We start from the raw sequence: 21,586 nt of genomic DNA on the forward strand, positions 1-21,586 counted from the left end.
ATTATACCCTGGCTCCTATGTGAAGTCTTCGTTTATAGAAAGAGAAAGTATATTTGGGTGATCTTGTCTTCTTCTGTCTCAATGCCTTCTTCTTTTATTGTTTTTGTCCTGGTACCTTCTATAGTTAACTCTTAAACCATTATCAGTAAGTTTAATTGATTGTTTCAAATTAATACATTTGAAATTATTTTTTTCTTTAACACTTCTAATATGTAATTTTTGTATATGCATGCATCTGGCATGTTATAATCCTCAAATTTATCCTCTTTAAAATGATTAGTTTCAGCCAGCCTGAATGTGTAGTTTTTATTTGGACTATAAAATGAATTTGAGAACCAATAAATCTGAACATTTAATTATTACTTCAGTACAGCAATGTGATATATTAAAGATGTTCAGCTTTAGGAGCACATATTGAAACTAAATGTGGACTTCAGAGACATTACTTTCTCTAATGCTGAAAATCATAATTAAGAGGTATATATGCACAGAAATCTTTGCACATTCACTATATCTATGAAATATTCTAGGAAAATAACGTTTAGAGCTTATCACATTCTAATGGACTTATCTAAAATTGAACTTAACTGGCTACTAGAGGAAGTCAGATACTGTGGGACATTTGCATACCTGTGGCTTGCTGTTCTTAGAACAAACATATTCCTAGGGTAGAAGCAGAGAACCATTTAGTCCCATATATGATGATCAGAACTTACCTCTTCCCATTTTCCTTGTGTAAACATGTGGCTACTTCCCGAATTGAGATCATTTAGTCTAAAAAATGTGAACGTTGTTTAGTGCATTATTTGTGGAAAAAGAAAAAATATATTCTCTTTGGGCTGTCTAAAAAAAAATCCAGAAAACTCTGACACTTAGGGAAAAAAAGATCAGAACCAGAATGAGAAAGACATTTTGTTATTGACTAGAGGTATTATTTTCCTCCCTAAGTTTCGTGGAACACACTGAAGAGTATTTGAAACTGCCTCATGTGGTTTGTCCCCTCCAGTCTGACATGGCACCATTCCATAATATAATAATGACCTGAGCAAGGCGATTATAAGCTGACCCATAAGGGACCAACGTAAGCTGATCTCTCTGCTCTGCAGATGACACAAATAGAAAGCTTTGAACAAGAGCAGAAAGACACACTGTCACTTTTCTTTTCCTCTGAAAAAGCTGGGCCACATTCTGCTCAGCCAACATGTTCCCAGAGGAATGTGATTTAACTTCCACTTTTCACACAGTCAGAAGCAACACCATAGACCTGTAGGGAAGGTGATGGCCGCCTGGGAGGAATTTGGATAAGTGTTTGTCACTCCAGTGTTTTCATGTGACCTGACTCTCATTCTCAATTTAGTTACATTTTGACCTGAAAATGCAGCCACAATATGCCTCTCTTCATTTGGCATACCTTAATTCATAATGGGCATGCCTGTCCTTTCCCTTCTCCCACCCTATGCAGCCTCTTCCTGATTTCCCTCGCAATCTACTAATAGCCTTTCTTTAGATGTCTATACATGTATTTACACTCTGTTTCCCTCTGTAGGGACTTTACTTGCAGAGAGAAAATATATTTGAGTCCCTGAGATATATAAAAAAGATATCTACCCCAAAGCAGCCTAGGCAGTTGTCCACTTCTTTGGCCAGATTGTCTGACTATTCACATATCTGGCAGCTTCTATACGACCCTACATATAGTAAAGGAATTAATATTCCCCACTTCCTCCCAGTTTGTCTCCCCTCCTCCCTCTATCAAACGACTGATTTTTATGCATGAGATAATAGACAAGCCTTGGGTGACCTGTTTTCCCTCCCCCTCTTTTTCCCTTGCGGTAAAATAGTGCTGAAGAAAGAGGGCACTAGTGTACAGCCCAGATCGCATCCTTGCACCGTCTGGATTAGAGCTGAGGCGTCTGCAAGCCGAGCGTGGCCACGGTCTTCTGGCCCCGGGACCATAGCGCTGTCTACCCCGACTCAGGTACTCAGGTACGTCTCAAGTCCATGTCCTCCAAACAGACCCAGGTGAGCGGACACTTCCTCGGGTGAAACCCACCCACAACGGCAGACAAAGTCCCAGTCTATCAGATTTTCCTCCGGGTCCCAGGCGCATTCTCGCTTATGTATTTCTTTTCGTCCTGTATCCTCAGGAACAGTCGGGACCAATGGGTGCCTGGGTTGTCTTTCTCCTTTTTCTGCCTCACCTCCTGTGCTCTCCTCGCCCGCTCCCATAGCCCCCTTTTCGTCGACTCTCACCTTGAGAAAGGGAGCAGGGGAGGAACGGGAGAGGGAGCCAACTTCAGCCCCGCAGGCGGCTGAGATTTGGCGCCTCTGTCCCCAAGCCGATGGGTTTGGATATATACCTGCAGAAGCGGTGCAAGGTGACGAGAATTAGGGCGACTCGAGTGGAGTGGAGGGGAGTGTGTGTGTGTGTGTGTTGTTGTGTGTGTGTGTGTATGTGTGTGTATGGGTAAAGAACTCAGAGGAGGGAGGTTGAAAGAGCAAAGCGGGTCAGGGAATTGCAACTCACTGGTCAAAGCGTCCCTTGCAGGCCCTGCCAGGGAATGTCTGGTTGGACCGAGTACTGTCCAGGGTCCTGAAAGCGGCACGGCTCAGGCTGCCGCGGCGAGAGCAACCCGGAAGCTCCCCTCCGTTCCCTTTCTAGCAACTATGCAAACCCCAAAGGTCCCGATTTAGGCGAGCGCAGGACCCCCTCTAACCCGTCCACCCACCGCGGGAAACAAGTTAGCTTATCTGCACCCCTTCTTCTTGAACATACACAGCAAGCCTGACTTCTTAGAGGGGAAACATAACAAACTCCTCCATACGGAGACTTTACCAGGCGTTGCCTTAGTAACTAATATGGATTTTCTTCAAACTGGCAAATTTATATTTACAGCTGATTGTATGTCAGGGTTTCTTCAACCCCTCAGAATTAAAGTAAAAGGTGCATCCTTTGTTTACGTTTACTTTAAAGTCGCGCTTCCACCTTTACAATGAGTTTCCAAATTTTCTTCTGAAAAAAAGTTGATCTTTTCCAATCCGGAAAGTTCTCTTGGGTTGAAGGACCTAGCTCCTCCCCTCCGCTCTGCTCACCTTCCCCACTGCCCTCCAAGTTAGAAAGCATGATAGGTTTTAGGGGACCAGGAAAAGACTTAAGGCTGGAGGAGCGGGCGAGTTGGCGGGGCTCTGCACCGCCTGGACCCGTGAGGACAGAGGGGGCAGGACACCCCGCCTTCCTCAGTGACCACAGCTGCGTTCCAAGCTGTTCCTGCAGCCGATATCAGGATGTGCCGAAATGAAACGGACAAGGCAACTGTTAACATTACAGACCCCAGAGTTTTAACACAGGTCCTCTGATGACAAGGTTGTGATTTTTCTCTGTCTTTTGTCAGCAGCATCTAGCTCACCGCTGCCAACACGATTTCCATTGTACTCTTGATCAATTTACCTTGATGCACTACCGGTGAAGAACGGGGATTCGAATTCCCTTACAAACGCCTCCAGCTTGTAGAGGGGGTCGTGGAGGACCCAGAGGAGGAGACGAAGGGGAAGGAGGCGGTGGTGGAGGAGGCAAAGGCCTTGGACGACCATTGTTGGCGAGGGGCACCACTCCAGGAGAGGCGGCGCTGGGCGTCTTGGGGGTGCGCGCCGGGAGCCTGCAGCGGGACCAGCGTGGGAACGTGGCTGGCAGGCTGTGGACCTCGTCTTTACCACCATGGTCGGGCTCCTCTTGTTTTTTTTCCCAGCGATCTTTTTGGAGGTGTCCCTTCTCCCCAGAAGCCCCGGCAGGAAAGTGTTGCTGGCAGGAGCGTCGTCTCAGCGCTCGGTGGCCAGAATGGACGGAGATGTCATCATTGGAGCCCTCTTCTCAGTCCATCACCAGCCTCCGGCCGAGAAAGTGCCCGAGAGGAAGTGTGGGGAGATCAGGGAGCAGTATGGCATCCAGAGGGTGGAGGCCATGTTCCACACGTTGGATAAGATCAACGCGGACCCGGTCCTCCTGCCCAACATCACCCTGGGCAGTGAGATCCGGGACTCCTGCTGGCACTCTTCCGTGGCTCTGGAACAGAGCATTGAGTTCATTAGGGACTCTCTGATTTCTATTCGAGATGAGAAGGATGGGCTCAACCGGTGCCTGCCTGACGGCCAGTCCCTCCCCCCAGGCAGGACTAAGAAGCCCATTGCGGGAGTGATCGGTCCCGGCTCCAGCTCTGTAGCCATTCAAGTGCAGAACCTGCTCCAGCTCTTCGACATCCCCCAGATCGCTTATTCAGCCACAAGCATCGACCTGAGTGACAAAACTTTGTACAAATACTTCCTGAGGGTTGTCCCTTCTGACACTTTGCAGGCAAGGGCCATGCTTGACATAGTCAAACGTTACAATTGGACCTATGTCTCTGCAGTCCACACGGAAGGTAGGCATTATATTTGGGAAAGAAGGGTACTGAGAAAGCCGGGGCATTGCATGATGTGCTCCTGGGATCATAGTATTGTTCCTGTTTATTTCTAGCACTGTGGGGAACGGAGTTTACCCTTCTCAGTACTGCCCACCCAGGCATTGCCTTTTATCCTCATTTCCTTACAATTATAGTGTAGGAAAATTGTACCCCATAGAATATCTGAGGATAGTAGGAGCTGAAAGGGTATCAAACTTTCCATGCAAAGTGTCCAGCAGTAGATTTGAGTTGAATAGTTGTTTGACCTCATATTTTGAGTTTGTGTTTGGAAGGCTTATTTGTCCAAGGCGTTATACTGCCCTTCAGTGACTGGCTATGACTTTCCAGGTGTAATGAGTTAATTCAGTGTGAGTGATTGACAAAAAGAAGTTACTATTCCACAAATTGGACTTCAAAGCTTTATCTTTCTTGAACAGTTGAAGATGTTTCTTTGTCCTCTTGTACCCCTTCTTACACATCCAAAACTTTCCTGTGAATGTAGGATTAATGCAGTCATCTCCCTCAGTGTATCAGAAACTTATATTTTTACTTCTGGAATACCTTAGTTACAAAGAAAAAGCAAGTAATTTAAATCATGTATTTTCTTCTTACTTTATAGGCTAAAATCATCCAGATTCCCTCACTCCCCCAAGAATTATCTTGTTTTATGAGAAATAACACTGGTGACCACTTGGATTTGAGTTCTGGTTTCTAGTCTTTTTTCTTCTAACACAATGAACTTACATATTAGAATTAAAGTTAGATCAGTTATAAAATACTAATTAATGGATAGCAGATATTAGGTTTATAATGTCTTTCTAAAATGCAATAGATTAATCTAAGGTTAAAAGCTTTGATTTTTCCAGAGACTTATGGATGTGAATTTTCAAAAATTTTTATATATAAAGATTTTTCTATACTCTCTTCACCTTAGATTATATACATTTTTTAATAAAAGGGGATTTCTGAGTTCAGCTACTCTTAACTCCCCCAGTAGGTTTATGAAAAAGCTGAGGCCCTGATTATAAATTAACATCTAGGACAATTCACATGTATAAGCTGGCATAAGAAGACAATCTTGCTGGTATTTTTGTATTCATATTTCTTCAAGTCAAATGATTTTCAAGAAGCCATAGACATGGTTCCATGTTCTTTTAATATTTCCACAATATTCAGTTACTGGTGTGAGGTCTGATTATAGAAATTGACAGCATCCATAGTGAAGTGATTATATGGTCATCATTATTGAAAACATATACTTTATAAAGGGAACAGAATTTTCAGAACAAACATAAATGATATAAATTTACACATTATAATTTCAGATTTTGCTTTTGGAAAAAACTATCTGCTGTGATATTATAACTTTATAAAAACTGACTTATGCTTCTGAAGCTTGATTTTTAATCATGAACTGCATATCTCTTTTTGAACAAAAATTCATTACTTTTTAAAGACACAAACTTAAATTCAGATGTTAATTCCTTATATTTTAATATTTAACTTTATTACCTGTTAATGTTTAGCATAGTCTCTTTAGTGCTTGCTTAAATGAAACATCCTGAAAGAGCAAGTTAAAATGTGTTAAATATCATCATTGGATAGATCCAAAGATGATGGCAAAGAGAATGGCAAAATCTAGATTGAATGTGATTTATTTAAATATTTAATAATATTTTCCCCATTGAGCTAGATAATTGATTATTGATATTGGAAGTATAAATTCTTTCTTCAGGAAGAAGTAATACTTCATCATTTTTAAACAGTAGTTTTATTTTCCATATTTTATTATAAGATTGTTTTATTTGGTGAGAGGTGGCTAATAGTGGATTGCTTTCTGAGGAGTAGAATTATGTTTTTGGAAAATGAGTTGAACTTGTTTTCACTAATTTTGCTGAGAAAGGACTAATATTATAATTTTGCCCGTGTGTTAGTTTGGATTACTATGTTTCCTTTCTGCCTTCTGATTGGTGTTGTATGGCAAAGACAATGTCTCCGTACTATTATAGTAATTGATTCCAGACTACGTTGTGTTCACAGAACAGCATCATAGCAATATGTGGTGTTTATTCTATTACCAAGCAGTTACACCATTCACCTTGCCATTCGTATATAATACCTTGTTTCTTCTCAAAGGGAATTAGTTACTTCTCTTATTAAATGTAACATCTGTAAAAACTAAACTGCATTTATTTCCTTCGTTCTGGAAAGGAATTTTCTGTAAGCTCCCATTGAAGATTCATTTTTCCTGAGGTTTTGCCCTCCTGCTTTTCAGGGCCCCATAGTGTACTGGCCTACAGGCACTTTGTTGAATCATTTAGTAATTTTACTGCTTTCAGACTGATGGGGTCGCTTATTGGTGACAGTTCCCTGTCAAATAGCAGAGAAGACCACATATCAGGGTTGTCTCTGTCATCTGAGCACTATTCAGCAAGGAAGCCAGTTTGTCTGGATATTGGCAACTTAGGGCTTAGAAATTCTGGGGCCTCTTATGACCTTCACCTCTCCTTTCCAAATCAGCCATTTCCTAGTCAATTCATTATCATCGTTTCTTGTATTAGAAGTTAACCAAGTATAGTTAATACCAAAAGCACTAAGTGACTGGACTAGTGTACCTTCATTTCTATAGTTAATTGTGAGATTATCTTGAAATCATATTGTTTTTGAATGGTACAGTTGTTTTTATATTACTGTTTTTTTATATTGAAGCTAAACTTGCAGATATTTTCTGTTTTGTTTTGTATTTTAACCAGTTACGATTTAGTTTTTATATTCTTTTACATTCTTTTCAATCTTATATCATATTATTTGTATCACACTTGATACATGACAAATATCAATTTACATAAAATAAAAGAAAATCAGTACACATAAAGTTACCTGCAATGCAATAGACTCTCCAGAAATTGTTCATGATTGGCTCTGGAGGCAAATGTTAAGATGAGTCTGTCAAGGGGGAGGCAGGATATTGGAGTAATGGAGCCTTATCCGCAAATAAAGTTTGAATGCACTTTGGAGCAAGCTGCCCACCTGGAATGTGAGTCTCTAAATATGCTAAGTATATAGTAGAGAAATAGCCTACCGCTGATAAGAATATCTCAGCCAAGGACACTGTATTTTGTTCTTCTGATAAAATACAGATTCCCCATCAAAAAACAAATTTATCATTTCAAATGATTTTTGAAAACAGTACTTAAAAATAACTGTAGTTAATAAAACTCAAAGCATTGAACAAGTCCAATAAAAATGTTCTTTGAGTTTGTAGCTACAAGAATTTTTTTTGAGTGGATAAATTTTCATTCATTACATTTATTTATTTATTTATTTATTTATTTATTTATTTATTTATCTATCTTAAGCCTTTCTTCCAGTATTTTGTCTCAGATACTTAGATAAGTATTGATATAATAATGAATTTAGTGATGCTGCTTCCCTTATTGAAATATCCACTGTAAGGTAAACTTTTCTTTCCAGTTAGATTTTGATCTTGGTGTAACTTTTTTTTGACATTTGCTTACATTTTATATAAAATTGGCCTTTTTGAGCTTCTTTCCAAAATCTGATTTTTTCCTTTTTAAGTACTTTTTTATTTGATATAAAACAATTAAAAAGTGTAATGACATCAGAAAAAAGTCCTCCTAAGTAATAAATACATACTTTAGTTAATGCAATTACCTATAATAATTTTATATCTACTAAATATCATATTTCCTATGTATGTACCAGTAACTTTCTCTATATCTTTCTTGTCTTGATTGCAACCTACTCCAAAGGAAATTATCTTAATACATTGCTCATTTTATCATATAGTAAGAAATAGGAGTGTTTTGAAAGGTTATTCAGACCAACTAATAAAAGATGCTTAGAACATCACATTACATGCTTGCCCACACTCAAAGCTTTCTAATTGTGATTAGGGTTTCTAATTAGAGTAGGAGTATATCAGAATTAAACTGAGAGCAGAATTTCACCCGACTTTTAGTCAGTTCTTCTATATAATGACCTAAAATAGATTTCTTGAAGTTTCCACCAATCCTTCATTGAAGACTAGGAGTCATCCAAAACATTCAAGCTTCTTTTCCATGTGACATTTATCATCAATGAATAATCTCTCTTTTATAGTATACCTCTCCATTTTCTTCACTCATGCATTTCATTTTTTACTTCCCTTACCATCACAGCTGACTAGAGTAGATCTTACATCAGTTAACATCCCAAGGTCTTTTCAAAAGTGCTGCTGTTAAGCCATATCTCCTTCCTTTTATGCTTGAACAGTTATTAATTTTGTTACTGTTACCATTAGATTCAAGAGGAAGACTTGAATTTTTTCCCTTTAAATGTAAAATTATTAGCTTCAATCTGCCTTTCTAACATCAGTAAGTTCTGGGATTTTAATTGTCTAACTTATCTTAGTATTCCAGCTTTGTGTCTCCAGGATTTAACTGTATACGTTAAAACCTAAGTAAGATAAGGGTCAAAAGTAAAGTCTCAAACCCTTTCATGAGCAACCACCTGGCTAATTCTGGTGTTCACTCAGCCTATTATGAATTCCTTCTATACAGTGCTTTTCCTCCTTATACTATACTACCTTGTAAATGTATAAATGGCTATATGTAGTTTAAATAAAAAGTCATCATAACAGATGACTTTAAGTAAAGATTTACTGCATAAAAACTTTAAATAACAATTTTGAAGACTTAATTTCAGTTACTAAGTAGTTTTTACTTTAAGGGGAGTGCAGTTTAAATACATGTAAAGTAAGTAAAAGCAATCACAGTATAGACATTTATAAACATGAGTTTATTCAATTGTAGGGAACTGAAAGAATGTATTAGTGGTGCAATTATCTAGAGAAAACCTGGAGAAAAGGGAATTTTGGTTAGAGTTTTGTTTGGAAATATAGTATTTGTAAAAGAGGCAGTATTGAAAGTGCTGTCATGGTGTGGAAAAAAACAGATTTGCTTATCTGGAGGAAAGAGTCTGGGCTAAGAACTAATAATAAAAACAGAAGTAGGTCCTAATATTCTGTGATTACATCAGTCTTTATAGACATGAAGGACAAGTAATGGAGAATCTTGAAGCATGTGACAAAGAGTTTTGGTTTCAAGAAAGATACATCCAAGCACAGTTAGACATGTGAACTTTGGCCAAGAGAACATATATTATTGGCAAAAGTGGGTGAGTGGACAAAAGAAAAGCCAGATATTGTTACAAGATACTTTATTTGTAATTTTTTAAAAAGTGTTCATTTCCAAGTAAAACCTTGTTTATCCATAACCTTGATTCTCTAGCTGTCTACTTTATACTTGAGAGTTGGTCTCTTTAAACACCAACATTTACATTTAAAACATTTTATGAGGTGATCTTTGCAAACACTACTGTAAAGTCCCCTAACTTCTTTTAAAGACAGTGCTCAATTTAATGGACACTTCCCTTGAATATACCAAGTTATCGTGAACATAAATTGTTACCTTGTGCTGGGATATGGTGGTAATCTTGGAGCCTGTTAAAAAAATATAAGGCCATTTATTATTATTCAAAATGGCCACAAATTGCCATACTTAAAAATTTTTATCTTTTTTTTTCTTTTATATCTTGGCTGGATTTATTAAACCCATTTTTAAAGTCATTAATAAGTATTTAGCAAACAGCTATTGTGTGCATAGAATTAGAGTGAAATCCAAAGATGAAAAAAATGACACTTTCATTATTTTGAGTAAGCTTGAACTCTTTGTGATTCCTTTGCCACACAATCACCCTGTGACTACATTTATCTTGCTGCAAATTTTATAAGAAGCTGTCCTTCATAGGGTAGGTGGTTGTGGCAACTTCCATTTTATGTTTCTACCTTGTGGCTTGGCAGTAGCCATCCTTCTACATGCATTAAATTTTTTGCCCTTATGATATAGGGAGCCAATATACAATAACTGCTTTGTGGATTTGCAATAACTGGGCAGTGACTGGAGTGATGGGTTCATAAAGAGACTTATCAAAAGTCGTGTTTTCGGCATACACTTTTTTAAGAACACAGAGGGCTGGGGAACAACATCCAGAAAAGAATAGTTTGGTGAACACCTACAACCACTAAAAAAACTCATGGCACATGCTGTTCTGATATATGTTGGAAGCAGCATGTCAGTAGGAGAAGGTTGTCAATTTTCAGAGAAGCTGTAGTTGAAAACCAGAGTCAAGACAAGGCATAAAGCCTTGTCAAAATGTCACTGTCTTATGCAACAGAGAGTTATCATTAGATCTAAATTTATATAGAAATATTTGCTTCTTTTTCCTGTTTAATTGTTCTCTATGAATGTCTACAACATTTAAAATCTTAACTTACGTGAGAAATGATAATTTTAATTACCTTTGGTATTGCAGAAAGCTTTACTCTCTTAAACTTAAGACATTGTAGTACCAAATAGAACATTAATGTTTTTATGAAGAGAATTGCTTCTCAGAAATCTCCATTTATAAATTTTAGGATTATCTATTTTATTCATTTCATAGCCAACAAGTTGAAGATTCAAGGCAATTATCTAAATATCCAGGTAAAAGCCTTAATTGGTAGTTGAAGCACAGGATTTTGAGAGGCAGAAATTCTTTAATTGCCTAGTAACTTATTTGCCTTCTAATAAAGACATTTATAAATAAACACATGTGACTATTATGCATCACATATTTTTCTTGGTGCTAGTAATGCATAAATTAAAGTAATAAAAATAATAATAACTATTATTACTACTATTATTAATATTATTTTCCTCAAGGGTCCCATATTTGTTGGAAGAGACATAGAAATATATAGACAGTTATAGGCTCATGGGTTATAAAGAAAATGTTTAATTACTGTTTTGAAAAATGCACAAAACATATGGGAAATACTGTATGCATGCACATCTCAGTCTCATTTGTAAAATGGGAATTATAATCACTACCATGTTATATTCCTTACAGCAGCGTTTCAAAGAACAAGAAGATGTTACCCATAAATACATTTCAGTTGTTTTTCTTAAACTGCCACCAAAGAGATGACTTCTTCTCAGCTGATGGGTATTAAGCAAGTCCAAGAAGTCAGTTAATTGGATAAAGATTTTCAACCCTAAACCTAGTAATATAAGACTAAAATGAAATTCGTGGTTAAGATAAAGGTGCAGCATCTACCACAGACTTTAGGAAACTTCCTTGTTACAAATGAGAAAACAAAAGCCCAGAAAAATAAAACAAAATCACTTGCTCAAGATCATAAAATTCATAAGTAGCAAAGCTAGGACTAATTTAGCTTTGTTTCAGATACTTTCTTAAACCAAAGTTTTCTTCCTTCCTTCCTTCCTTCCTTCCTTCCTTCCTTCCTTCCTTCCTTCCTTCCTTCCTTCCTTTGTTTCTTTCTTTCTTCTCTTTCTTTCCTTTCTTTCTTTCTTTCTTTCTTTCTTTCTTTCTTTCTTTCTTTCTTTTCTTTTCTTTTCTTTTCTTTTTAAACCTCATGCCCTCCTCTCATGTGAGGTCCATACCATTTAGCTCAACTGTGTCTTTCCAACTTTGCTGCTGTCATTTAGCAGGTTCTAGGAGACTCCTTTTCTGAAAACTCATTCTCTGTGCTGTTAGTCTTTCTCTTAATGTCAACTCTTGCCTTAGTTTTGGATGACTCCAACATTCATGTGTTTGTCCCATCAATACCTATGCTCACAGTTTATTGATCTCAGCTCTGTGTTCCTTGCCTTCTCTTTAGCAACCCACTCACCCTGACCACAATCTGGTACCCTGGCCTTGCCAATAACTATTTTATCTATAAATCTTTAAACATGAGAAAGTCACTGAAAAATAGAAGCCTCTTATTTTCTTCAACTTCTTTTGCTCCCACCTCACCTGCTCTCCACATTTCTCTGGAAGGTCTGAATAAAGCCATTTTCTCAGCTGATCTGGTTCCCCTTCTGCATCTGAGCAACTCTACCTCCATATTTGTGCTTGTTATCATCTTGTAATAAAGCTCCTTTCGCAGAGAAAATAAACTTTCAATGTAGAGTGACTACTCCACATGAAGCTCTATTTCAGGAGATTATAAATTAGCCATTTTTTTTCTCTTGCTCCTTAAAGGCAGAAATGTAAAATAAGACCAGGATGAAACATCTTGTCAAAATAAGGGAAGAAAGGATGCCTTCTCTATGAGGGCTGTGGTTAACAGTGGGAGATGACACATGGTCAGACATCTCTGTGACACCATCTCTACCACAAGTAACTAGAAGTGGTATGGAGTCGATAAGGATGAGAAAATTAGAGAAGGGTGGCTAGAGTTGAAATCCAGAGGTCTGGAATAGGATTGACCCAAGGGGTTCATAGAGCTAGGCATGCTTAGAGAGCTATCAGGGTGAAGTATACAGAAAACAGTCCCCTAAGTTTATTATACAGATAAGATGCGACAGTGCTCCATATAGGGCTAGGTAGATGTAATAGATGTAAGATGTCATTATTGTTGTCATGCTATTCTAACCCTAATTAGGAAGATGCCCTTAGCTTAGATGAGCCTGTGTGAAGTAAATACAGGGAAGTTCTGGGGTGGAGGTGTGAAAATAAAGAGGGAAAATGCTGATTTACTAACACTGAGTGGCGCATATTCAACTTCTCTCCCTTTATAACAATTGCACTCACAGCATGTGGCCCTCAATGCAAATCTTTTGATTGGACAGCATATTCCACAGTTATTGTTAAATAATCACGGGCAGTTTCCTCTGTTCTCTGTGGTGCTATAACACATTTTATAATTTGTTTGTTATAAAAGTTAGAACAAAAAAATCAATAAACAAATTGCTGATAGTATGTTCAAGAGAAAAAACCTTTATGAAAGATTTTAAAAGGTTATATGAGGATATTGAAATAGTGGAAACAGCTTATAATAAAGAAATTCAATATCTTTTTTTGGATAAATAAATATACTATTTGTTATTTTCAGGTTTTGGTTAACAGGTACTACTCTATTGGCAGAGAAGAAGTCATGTCCAGATTCCTATCTCAATTTTTATGTTTTGTGAGCACATTCTTTGGTTTGACCAATGCTATAGTCATTAAGGAGTAGAGATAGTGGAATTATAGTCTTCCTTTTAAGAAGTTCACCACATAGTGATTACTATTCAGTTTGCTAAGTGCAACCATAGGAGTAGGCATGAGGTAGAGAGACAACAGAGAGAACTGTGATTAGCTCCCTCTGGTCCAGGGAAGAAGTGAGGGAAAGCTCAAAGAAGCTCCCCAGAAAAGGTGACATTTGAAGTTCACTGTATCTGAGGAAACAAAGGAGTAAATATCAGTAAAAGCACTGACATAGAAAGCAAAGTATGCTCAGGGACCTCTAAGAATATCATTAACTCTAAAGTATATATCCTGGGAAAATGAGTGGGGAAGATCAAATTGAAAAGAGAGAAAGAGCCTAGGTCATGATGGGCCATACTTATCAAGCCAAGAAAATTAGACTCTTGGAAACATGGTGAGCCAGTGAAGAATTTTATGCAGGAAGAAACCAAGATCAGATTATATTTTGGAAAGGGCATCTGGAAAGCTTTGGAGAAGACAGATTAAGAAAAGGGGGTCAAACTGGAAATTAGGAGACAAATCTGAAGGCCATTGATGGTTGAGGGAAGTGGAGAAGGAAAGGCCAGTTCAATTAGTTAATTTAGTCAAGAAATGATTAGAGTTTTACTAAAAAAAGTGTCAATGGAAAAGGAGAGGAGAGAATGAATTTGACTTTCTATGTAGCAGGGAGGTTAATGTTTAGTGAATGATTGGTTATGAGAATCAAGGACAAAGAGAAGTCTAGAGTAAGCCCCAGGTTTCTATTTTGTAGGAATAAATAGGGAATAAAGAGAAATTGCAGAATGGGAAAAAATTAGTTTTAGACTGTTTGAGTTTGTGGTATCCATTGGAAAATAAAGTCAAGGGATCCCATAGGCCAACGATCTGGAAAGAGAGTTATATTTGAAATTTGTCAGAAAATATCTGGTTAAAACCATGAAAATTGATGGGATTGCCAAGGGGGTAAGATATAAAATACAAAAAGATGGTCAAGGGCAGTACTTTGAGGCATGTGAAAATGAGAAAGTGTCTACAGAAAAGGGAAAAAGAAGGACAGTTTAAAAAGTAGGAAAAGAAAGAGGAAGAACCTAATGTTATGAAAGCCAAGGGAGGAGACAGTTTCGATAATAGAACAGTGACAAAGAAAGCTGATGGATAAAAGAGGAAGAACTATAGAAACAGTGTTCTGTACTAGTAGTGATACGAGTACACAGTTATATGCCACAACAACAGTATTAGAGTGTTCTGAATTTTTATGCTTACTTTTACCCATGAATTTTATGCCTTCAGATGATGTTCTTATTGCATGTTAGTGTCCTTTTCTTTCAGATTGAATAACTCACTTTAGCATTTCTTCTAAGAAAGGTCTGGGGATGATGAATTCCCTCACTTTTTGTTTGGCTGGGAAAGTAGTTATCTCTTTTTTATGTTTGAAAGTTGGCTTTGCCGGGTACAGTATTATCAGTTCACAATTTATTCAGTGCTTTGTCATCCTGCTCTGTCCTGGCCTGTGGTTTCCACTAAGAAGTCTGTTGCCAGACAAATTGGAGCTCATATATGTTGTTTTCCTTTCTCTTGCTCCTTTTGGGATTATCAACTTTTGAAAGTTTCATTATTATATGCCTTGGGGTAGTCTTATTTGGGTGAAATCTTTGTGGTGTTCTCTACCCTTCTTGTACCTAGAGATTTATATTTTCTCTAGGGTTGGAAAGTTTTCTTGTATTATTTCTTCATGTGATTTTTCTACTGCTTGCCCTTTCTCAACCCCTCCTTGAAGGACAGTGACTCTTAGATTTGCCTTTTTGAGGCTGTTTTCTGGATTTCAGAGACATTCTTTATTCTTTATCTTTTTTTTTTCTTTTTTCTCCTCTGAATGTATTTTGAAATAACCTGTCTTCAAGCTCATGAATTCTTTCCTCTGCTTCATCAATTTTGCTGTTTTAACCCTCTGATGCATTTTTTTTTTGATTCAACTAAAGTATTTCTCAGTTCCAAAATTTCTGTTTAACTTTTTCAAAAATTATTTCCATCTCTTTGTTAAATTTCTCTGATAACCTTAAAAATTGCTTTTATGTGTTATCTTGGAGTTCACTGAGTTTCTTTAGAATTCTTATTTTGGATTATTGACCTGAGAGCTCACATATTGCCATCTCATTGAAGTCAGCCACTGGCTCCTTGCTTTACCCATTTGAGAAGGTTATGGCTCCCTGTTTGCTGGTGTTTTTTATGAATGTGTATCTGTCTCTTCTCATTGAAAGGTTAGTTATTTATCCCAGTCTTCATTGCCTGTGTTGGTGTGGTCTGTCTAGTGATGTGTGTTTACAGGTTCTATGCTGGTTGCCTGTTGAGTCCCCTTAGTCCTAGACAGCTGCCTTTATTTTGGCACTAGATGCTGCCCTAGGCCCAGGTTTCCCACAGCTCTCACACAAGAACTGCCCATTCTGGATTGGGGAGAGGGGTCTCAAAGAGAATTTCCCAGCTCTTTGGGAGGCTGACTAGGAGTTTATGCCCAGAAGACTCATGAATGTGCCTCCTACAATGTGGTGCTGCTGAACCTCCTCTCTGACTTGGTATCTCCTTTGTCTTCTGCTCACAATTTTTCACTTCTATGTGGCTTCAAGGATCTTCACAGCCTCAGCTTTGTATTCTGGGTTATTGGTGATGATAATCTTGGCACTAGATAGTTGTTTTTGATTTTCTCTGAGGAAGATTGAAGCCAGATTTCTTCTACTTCACCATTTTGGTGATGTCATACCCATAGACGGAGTAGCTTATAAATAATATACATTTATTCTCTCACAGTTCTGGAGAAACTGGCAAGTCCGAGATCAAGGCACTGAAAGTTTGGTGTCTGTTGAGGGCTGCTGTCTGCTTCCAAGATGGTGTCTTGTTACTGCATCCTCCAGAGAAATGAACTCTGTGTCCTCATGGTGGAAGGAACAAAAGGGCAAAGGGGGCTTAAGCTAGTTCTCTCCAGTTGTTTTAAAAGGCACTAATCCATTTTTGACTGCAGGGCCCTCAATGACTCAATCAAATTCAAAAGTTTCTATCTCTTAACACCACCACAATGGGGATTAAATTTCAACACATGGATTTTGGGGGACTTTCAGACCATAGCAAGTAGCCTCCACTTCCTCCTAGCTCTGTCTTTCCAGTAGTGTGTCAATTTGTAAATCAATTGGAAGGGCAGAAGCCAGGAGAAAGTGGAGGCTGCTAATACACATCCTTGTTCCTGAGAAAGGAAGATGAGAGATCCAATGATGGCTACAGAGAGATGTACTTCTAAGTAAAATAATTCTTTAGGAGGGGAAAAATTAAGCAGTTTTAAAGGCTGATGAAAAAGAGTGAGTAGAAAAGGAAAGTTTGAAGATAATTGATCAAGCAAGGTTGCTGAGGAGCCACGGCAAAGCTGTGGCAAGGCTAGCCTTGAACAGAAGCCTTTTGTCTGCGTGGTGATGTAGTGAAGTTTGGGAAAGAGGAGAAAAGAGTATTTGAAAACAACCTTTGGTAGCCTTTATTTTCTGAATTATTCAATCAGGGAAATGGAAAGAGAGAAGAAACAGGTCAAATACAAATAGAGCATATTTTTAGAGGAGCCAACTGAGATGAGAAACCACATATTCCTAGTAGTGTTAGTTCATACTATTTTAATATTCTCTTCACTATTGTACAGCCCCCAGTTACAAGCAAGAAGTCTCAGCTTTCATGGCAGTTAATTAACTTGGCCACCTACTGGCCCAATGTCCAAAACACCAGAATCTTTCTTTAATTTACTACAAAGTCTACTAGGTGCCCATCAGAGATCAGAGCCAAGAATTATCCTTTATCCAGATCCTGTCAAAGGGCCAGATAAGAGAACTGATATTTAACAGTGTCATCTGAGAGATCATTACCAACCTCTCTGTATGAAAGTAGGTTTCCAGGGGCCACCCACAGTGGCTCATGCATATAATAGCAGCACTTTGGGAAGCTAAGGTGGGAGGCTTGAGGCCAGGAATTTGAGGCCAGCCTGAGCAGTATAGCAAGACCCCATCCCTAAAAAAAAATTAAAAAATAACCGGGCATGGTGGCATGCACCTGTAGGAGGCACCTGTAGATGGAGGCTGAGGAAAGAGGGTTACTTACCTGAGCCCAAGAGTTTGAGGTTGTGGAAATGGGAGGTATCTTATGCTCATAGTTTAATACACTAAAGATGAGAAGATCTAGTGTGTACAGAAGAAGCCTTGAGTGTTGATCACATAACAGAGGAGAATCATGCTTTTTCAGATTATTTGAAAGTCCTTTCTTGGCTCAGATGCTCACCCATTCCTGCCATCTCCTTCTTAGTGCATTCTGGGACCCGCCATGAGGCTGTGTTTGGACGTTTTGTCCCTTTTTGACAGTGCATATGTGTGGCCGAAACATTCTCTCTTCCATGTTCAACCTCGATATGGGTACCTCTGTGGATTTATAACAGTCTCCTTTCCTGTTTCCCCCTTTTCTCATCTTTATAATAAAAATAAATAAAATCTGGGAAAGGCAAATCTGTTTGCAAAGTGACTGCTCAGTGAGAAATGGAGAGGAAGCTTGCTTTTACCCATCTTCTAACTTCTCCTGGTGTTCTCATGCACTTCCCTGGCCATAATTACTTGTAGTCTGGCAGCCAGTTTTGTTGAATGTTCTAGGTAGGCTCAGTACCTATGATGCTGTCTTCTACTTCATTCTCATTTGCCTTAAGGGCAACATGATTTAACTTGGGAAACCGAGCTTGATATAGGATGAGAAAACAGAAGATACCCTATGTCTCTTAAACCTGTTAATAAGATGGTGATTCAATCACAGAGAATGCGGGAGGTACTATGTGTTGATACATGTGAGGGATAAATTACTCTTTGGCTAGAAGCACCAAATTTGAAACCATGAAAAGGCAAATTCATTTTTTTGGTCTATGTCGGTACATGCTAAAGGAAAGTTTAGTATGAAATATCTTTGATGTGCCATTTTAAAAGTAAAATCTTACTTGAAAAGAAATTGCCTCTTAAAAATGAAAAAAATATCGAGTAAGTGATTAATTTTTTGAAGTGCTTATATTCTGCCTTTTACAAGGTTATTTTAGGCTCTCCTTGGTACAGAGGAATGCAGTCAAGGAGTCTTCTCAAACCTTATTGTTCATACAAATCACCTGGAGAGCTTCAATTACAGATTCTGACTTAGTAGATCTGGGGTGGGCCTGAGTGTCTGTCTCTATAGGCTGTCAGTTGGTATCGATGCTGCTGATTTCTGGACCGCAATATGGACAGAACCTCTGGAAGCCCCTTCTCATAATTTACTTCTGATGACAGTGCATTGTAGATGCTTTCCCATACATTTATGAATTATTTCCTGCACAATCATTTATATATGCTTAAGAGAAACATTGTATGATTCTCACATAGGCAGAAAATGGATTTTAAAATGTGCAAATTTAGAAAATTACAGAAAAGATATTTATCTATTCATTTCTTACATTTGATGATTTTAAAAATATGCATTAGCTAACCTGAATAATTACTGAATGTAGCATCATAGTTAATCAAATTTCTGGTTACATCAATACCTTCTCCCACTAGAATACTTTGCCCCCAAAAAGTGTCTGTCCTGGTGGAATATAAACTGCTGGAAAGTAAGATCTTAGTTTTGTTTCATTCACTGATATTTTTTCAGCAATTAAAGTAGGGATTCGGACACTGTAGACACTTGGTACATATTTGTTCAATTGAATTAAGTATGGAAGGCTTTTGTTTCAAATGCCTTTTCTGCCTTAGTAAGGGGTTTGATGATTTAAGAGCTTACAGGGCTTCACATCAATTCTTAGTGCCCAGTACTGTAAATGTAAATGTAAATGAAACAAGATGATGGATTATTTATTCAACTTCCAAGAACTAACAACATCAGAAGTTTTTGGTTTTTACTACATTTGTTGTAGGTTATTTTTCTTTTGATTTGCTCCTTTCTCATCAAAGTGGAATACAGCAAAAAAAAAATTCAAATTAATTGCATGTTTTATGGGTAGACTCTGCTTATTATCACTCTTCCCTTTTCCCCTTTTTAATCATTGAAGGAAAAATCATTACATTTACTGGCAATTAAAACTCACGGATGTTATACTTTTCTCAATCTCTCTCTTTATATGAATACTCGTATCTAGTACCCTCTCTTCCTTTTACACTTTAGCGCCCATGGGCAGCAAGAGGTGTACTGAGTAGGAGGACCCGAATTTGATCTCACGTCCTCTAAGAACAACCCCTATGACTCTGGACAAGCCAGGCAACTGCTTTAAGTCCACCTATCTTCTCATCTTTAAAGAGTCTGTCTTGCCTTTGCCTTTCTTACACGTTTCCTGTGAGACCCAAATAGCTGATGTGGAAGCATTTTGGAAACTGTTTACTTTTATATACATACAATTAGCTGCATTATTTTCTACTATAGCTTGTATTATTATTTTCTCATTTTTATTATTAATAATTCCTCCTAGCCTCTACATTTACCAGAAAGTTATAAGCAACCACTATTACTCAGCATTTATTTAAAATGATAGATTTTATGCTAAAAGAGAGTATCTAAGTCCTTGATTTGAAAAGAAAGCTTAGATGTGAGGTTACACACAGCTAGTTACTACAAGATGCATGATGCATGACTATCATTGTAGCCCAGCTTTTTCTCTCTATAGCCTCTGAAGAATCTCCTGATCATTGACATTCATTTCTTCACATGCTCTGCCTACTGTCTGATTTTCTTTCACCCTTACTCTTTGTAGGTTGGCTTAAAGGGTAACCCTCATATTCATATCAATAAGCCAATAAGTTAGTCAATTTATTTTATAAAAACTGTTCTACTAATTATTAGGCAGTGCACCAGGCATCAGATATTAAAAATGGATCCAGGTATGCAGAGGCCAATAAAATTTGGTAACACAAGCAAAAATCTGTAAAAAATTGTCTAGATATTATATTACAGTACAGTAAAATAATATTTTTTATGTTTCCAAATTTTTTGGGTACCCTGCAGTTCTTACCATTGTTTTTAGTCCAGATGGAGGGCTAGAGAAAGGATTATTGCCACATCATTGTGAGAGGGTGTGAGGTCCAAGGGAGGGACAGGTTACTTCCAGTGGGGATATTGGGTAGGTATTTGAAATAAGAGGCATTAAAACTGGGTCTTACGTGATAGCTAGTGTTGCAAATGCAGAGCTATATGGAAAAAAGAATCTCACATCAATAAAATCATGTAAATCAGGGATCTGAGTAAGGTGTTAACAGGTATGCAGAGAATGGTGAGTGGTTTAATTCATCTGGAGCAGAAGGTAGTTGTGGAGCTCGTTGGAAAAGTGGACCCAGATGTCAGAGTGCTGAGAATGTCAGAGTTTGAATTTGTCTTCCATCTGTTATGTTAGTCAAAATAGAGTAGACCCTCTTTTGCAAATTTCTACCAAAGACTGATAAATAGGGATTTATTTTTAACATTTCCTGCCCGCTCATTTTTCTGGTTCTTTTTTCCTCCTTGTAGCATTTGTGTTAGAAAGCGACCCCTTTGCACGGAAGCCACCTTCTTTGTTTGTCTAGAAAAATGTCATACAGTCCATTTACATTTCCAGAGCAACATAAATATTTGATTTTAAGAAGGATACAGGCAAACGTATTGCAATGTTTTGCAGCTAGAGTTGCAGCCTCTGTGGACATGTGGCCCGCCTCTCAGTGAAGCAAAAGGCATATCACAAGCTGGTTTCTCAGCTGTGAAATGCCGCTACTTAGGTCACATGCCTCAGGAAAAAAAAAAAAAAAAACCTGCCAGGAGCAACGCCTTCTTCTTGGTAGAGAGGCGTGCCACCTGTCACCCAAAGCTGCTGTCCCCTCTAGCATCATGCACAAATAACTTTGCTTCACTTCTGCATGTGGGGAAGTTGTGTTCTCTGCCTTTTGCAGTGTATTTCTCCATGGCATTTATCTAGTGGAGAATTTAGTTTGATACTTATTGAATTGGGGATTATTGCCCATACTTATTGGACAAATCTTAATCCAGAAGAATGGTTATAACCTAGAATGACACTGGGTGAAAATTTGAATTGTGTTTCACATGAA

The 21,586-nt window shown here is 38.0% G+C and overlaps 1 protein-coding gene across 5 annotated transcripts in view; it reads left to right on the forward strand.

Moving 5' to 3' along the window:
• The first annotated feature begins 1,839 nt into the window (after positions 1 to 1,839).
• GRM1 (glutamate metabotropic receptor 1) overlaps positions 1,840 to 21,586 on the forward strand; it is a 410,692-nt gene continuing 390,945 nt past the window's right edge. For 2 of the 5 annotated variants that reach the window (XM_030809807.1, XM_030809808.1), the window contains exon 1: positions 2,941 to 4,415. In XM_030809807.1, coding sequence (XP_030665667.1) covers positions 3,716 to 4,415 — 700 coding nt within the window. In that variant the 5' untranslated portion in view covers positions 2,941 to 3,715. Of the gene's footprint in view, positions 1,987 to 2,940; positions 4,416 to 21,586 lie in introns of those variants that run through there. The other 3 variants (XM_003255843.2, XM_030809805.1, XM_030809804.1) reach the window with 3 other exon arrangements.

This window comes from Nomascus leucogenys, chromosome 3, assembly GCF_006542625.1.
Source record: "Nomascus leucogenys isolate Asia chromosome 3, Asia_NLE_v1, whole genome shotgun sequence".
In the NCBI taxonomy this organism is placed as follows: domain Eukaryota; kingdom Metazoa; phylum Chordata; class Mammalia; order Primates; family Hylobatidae; genus Nomascus; species Nomascus leucogenys.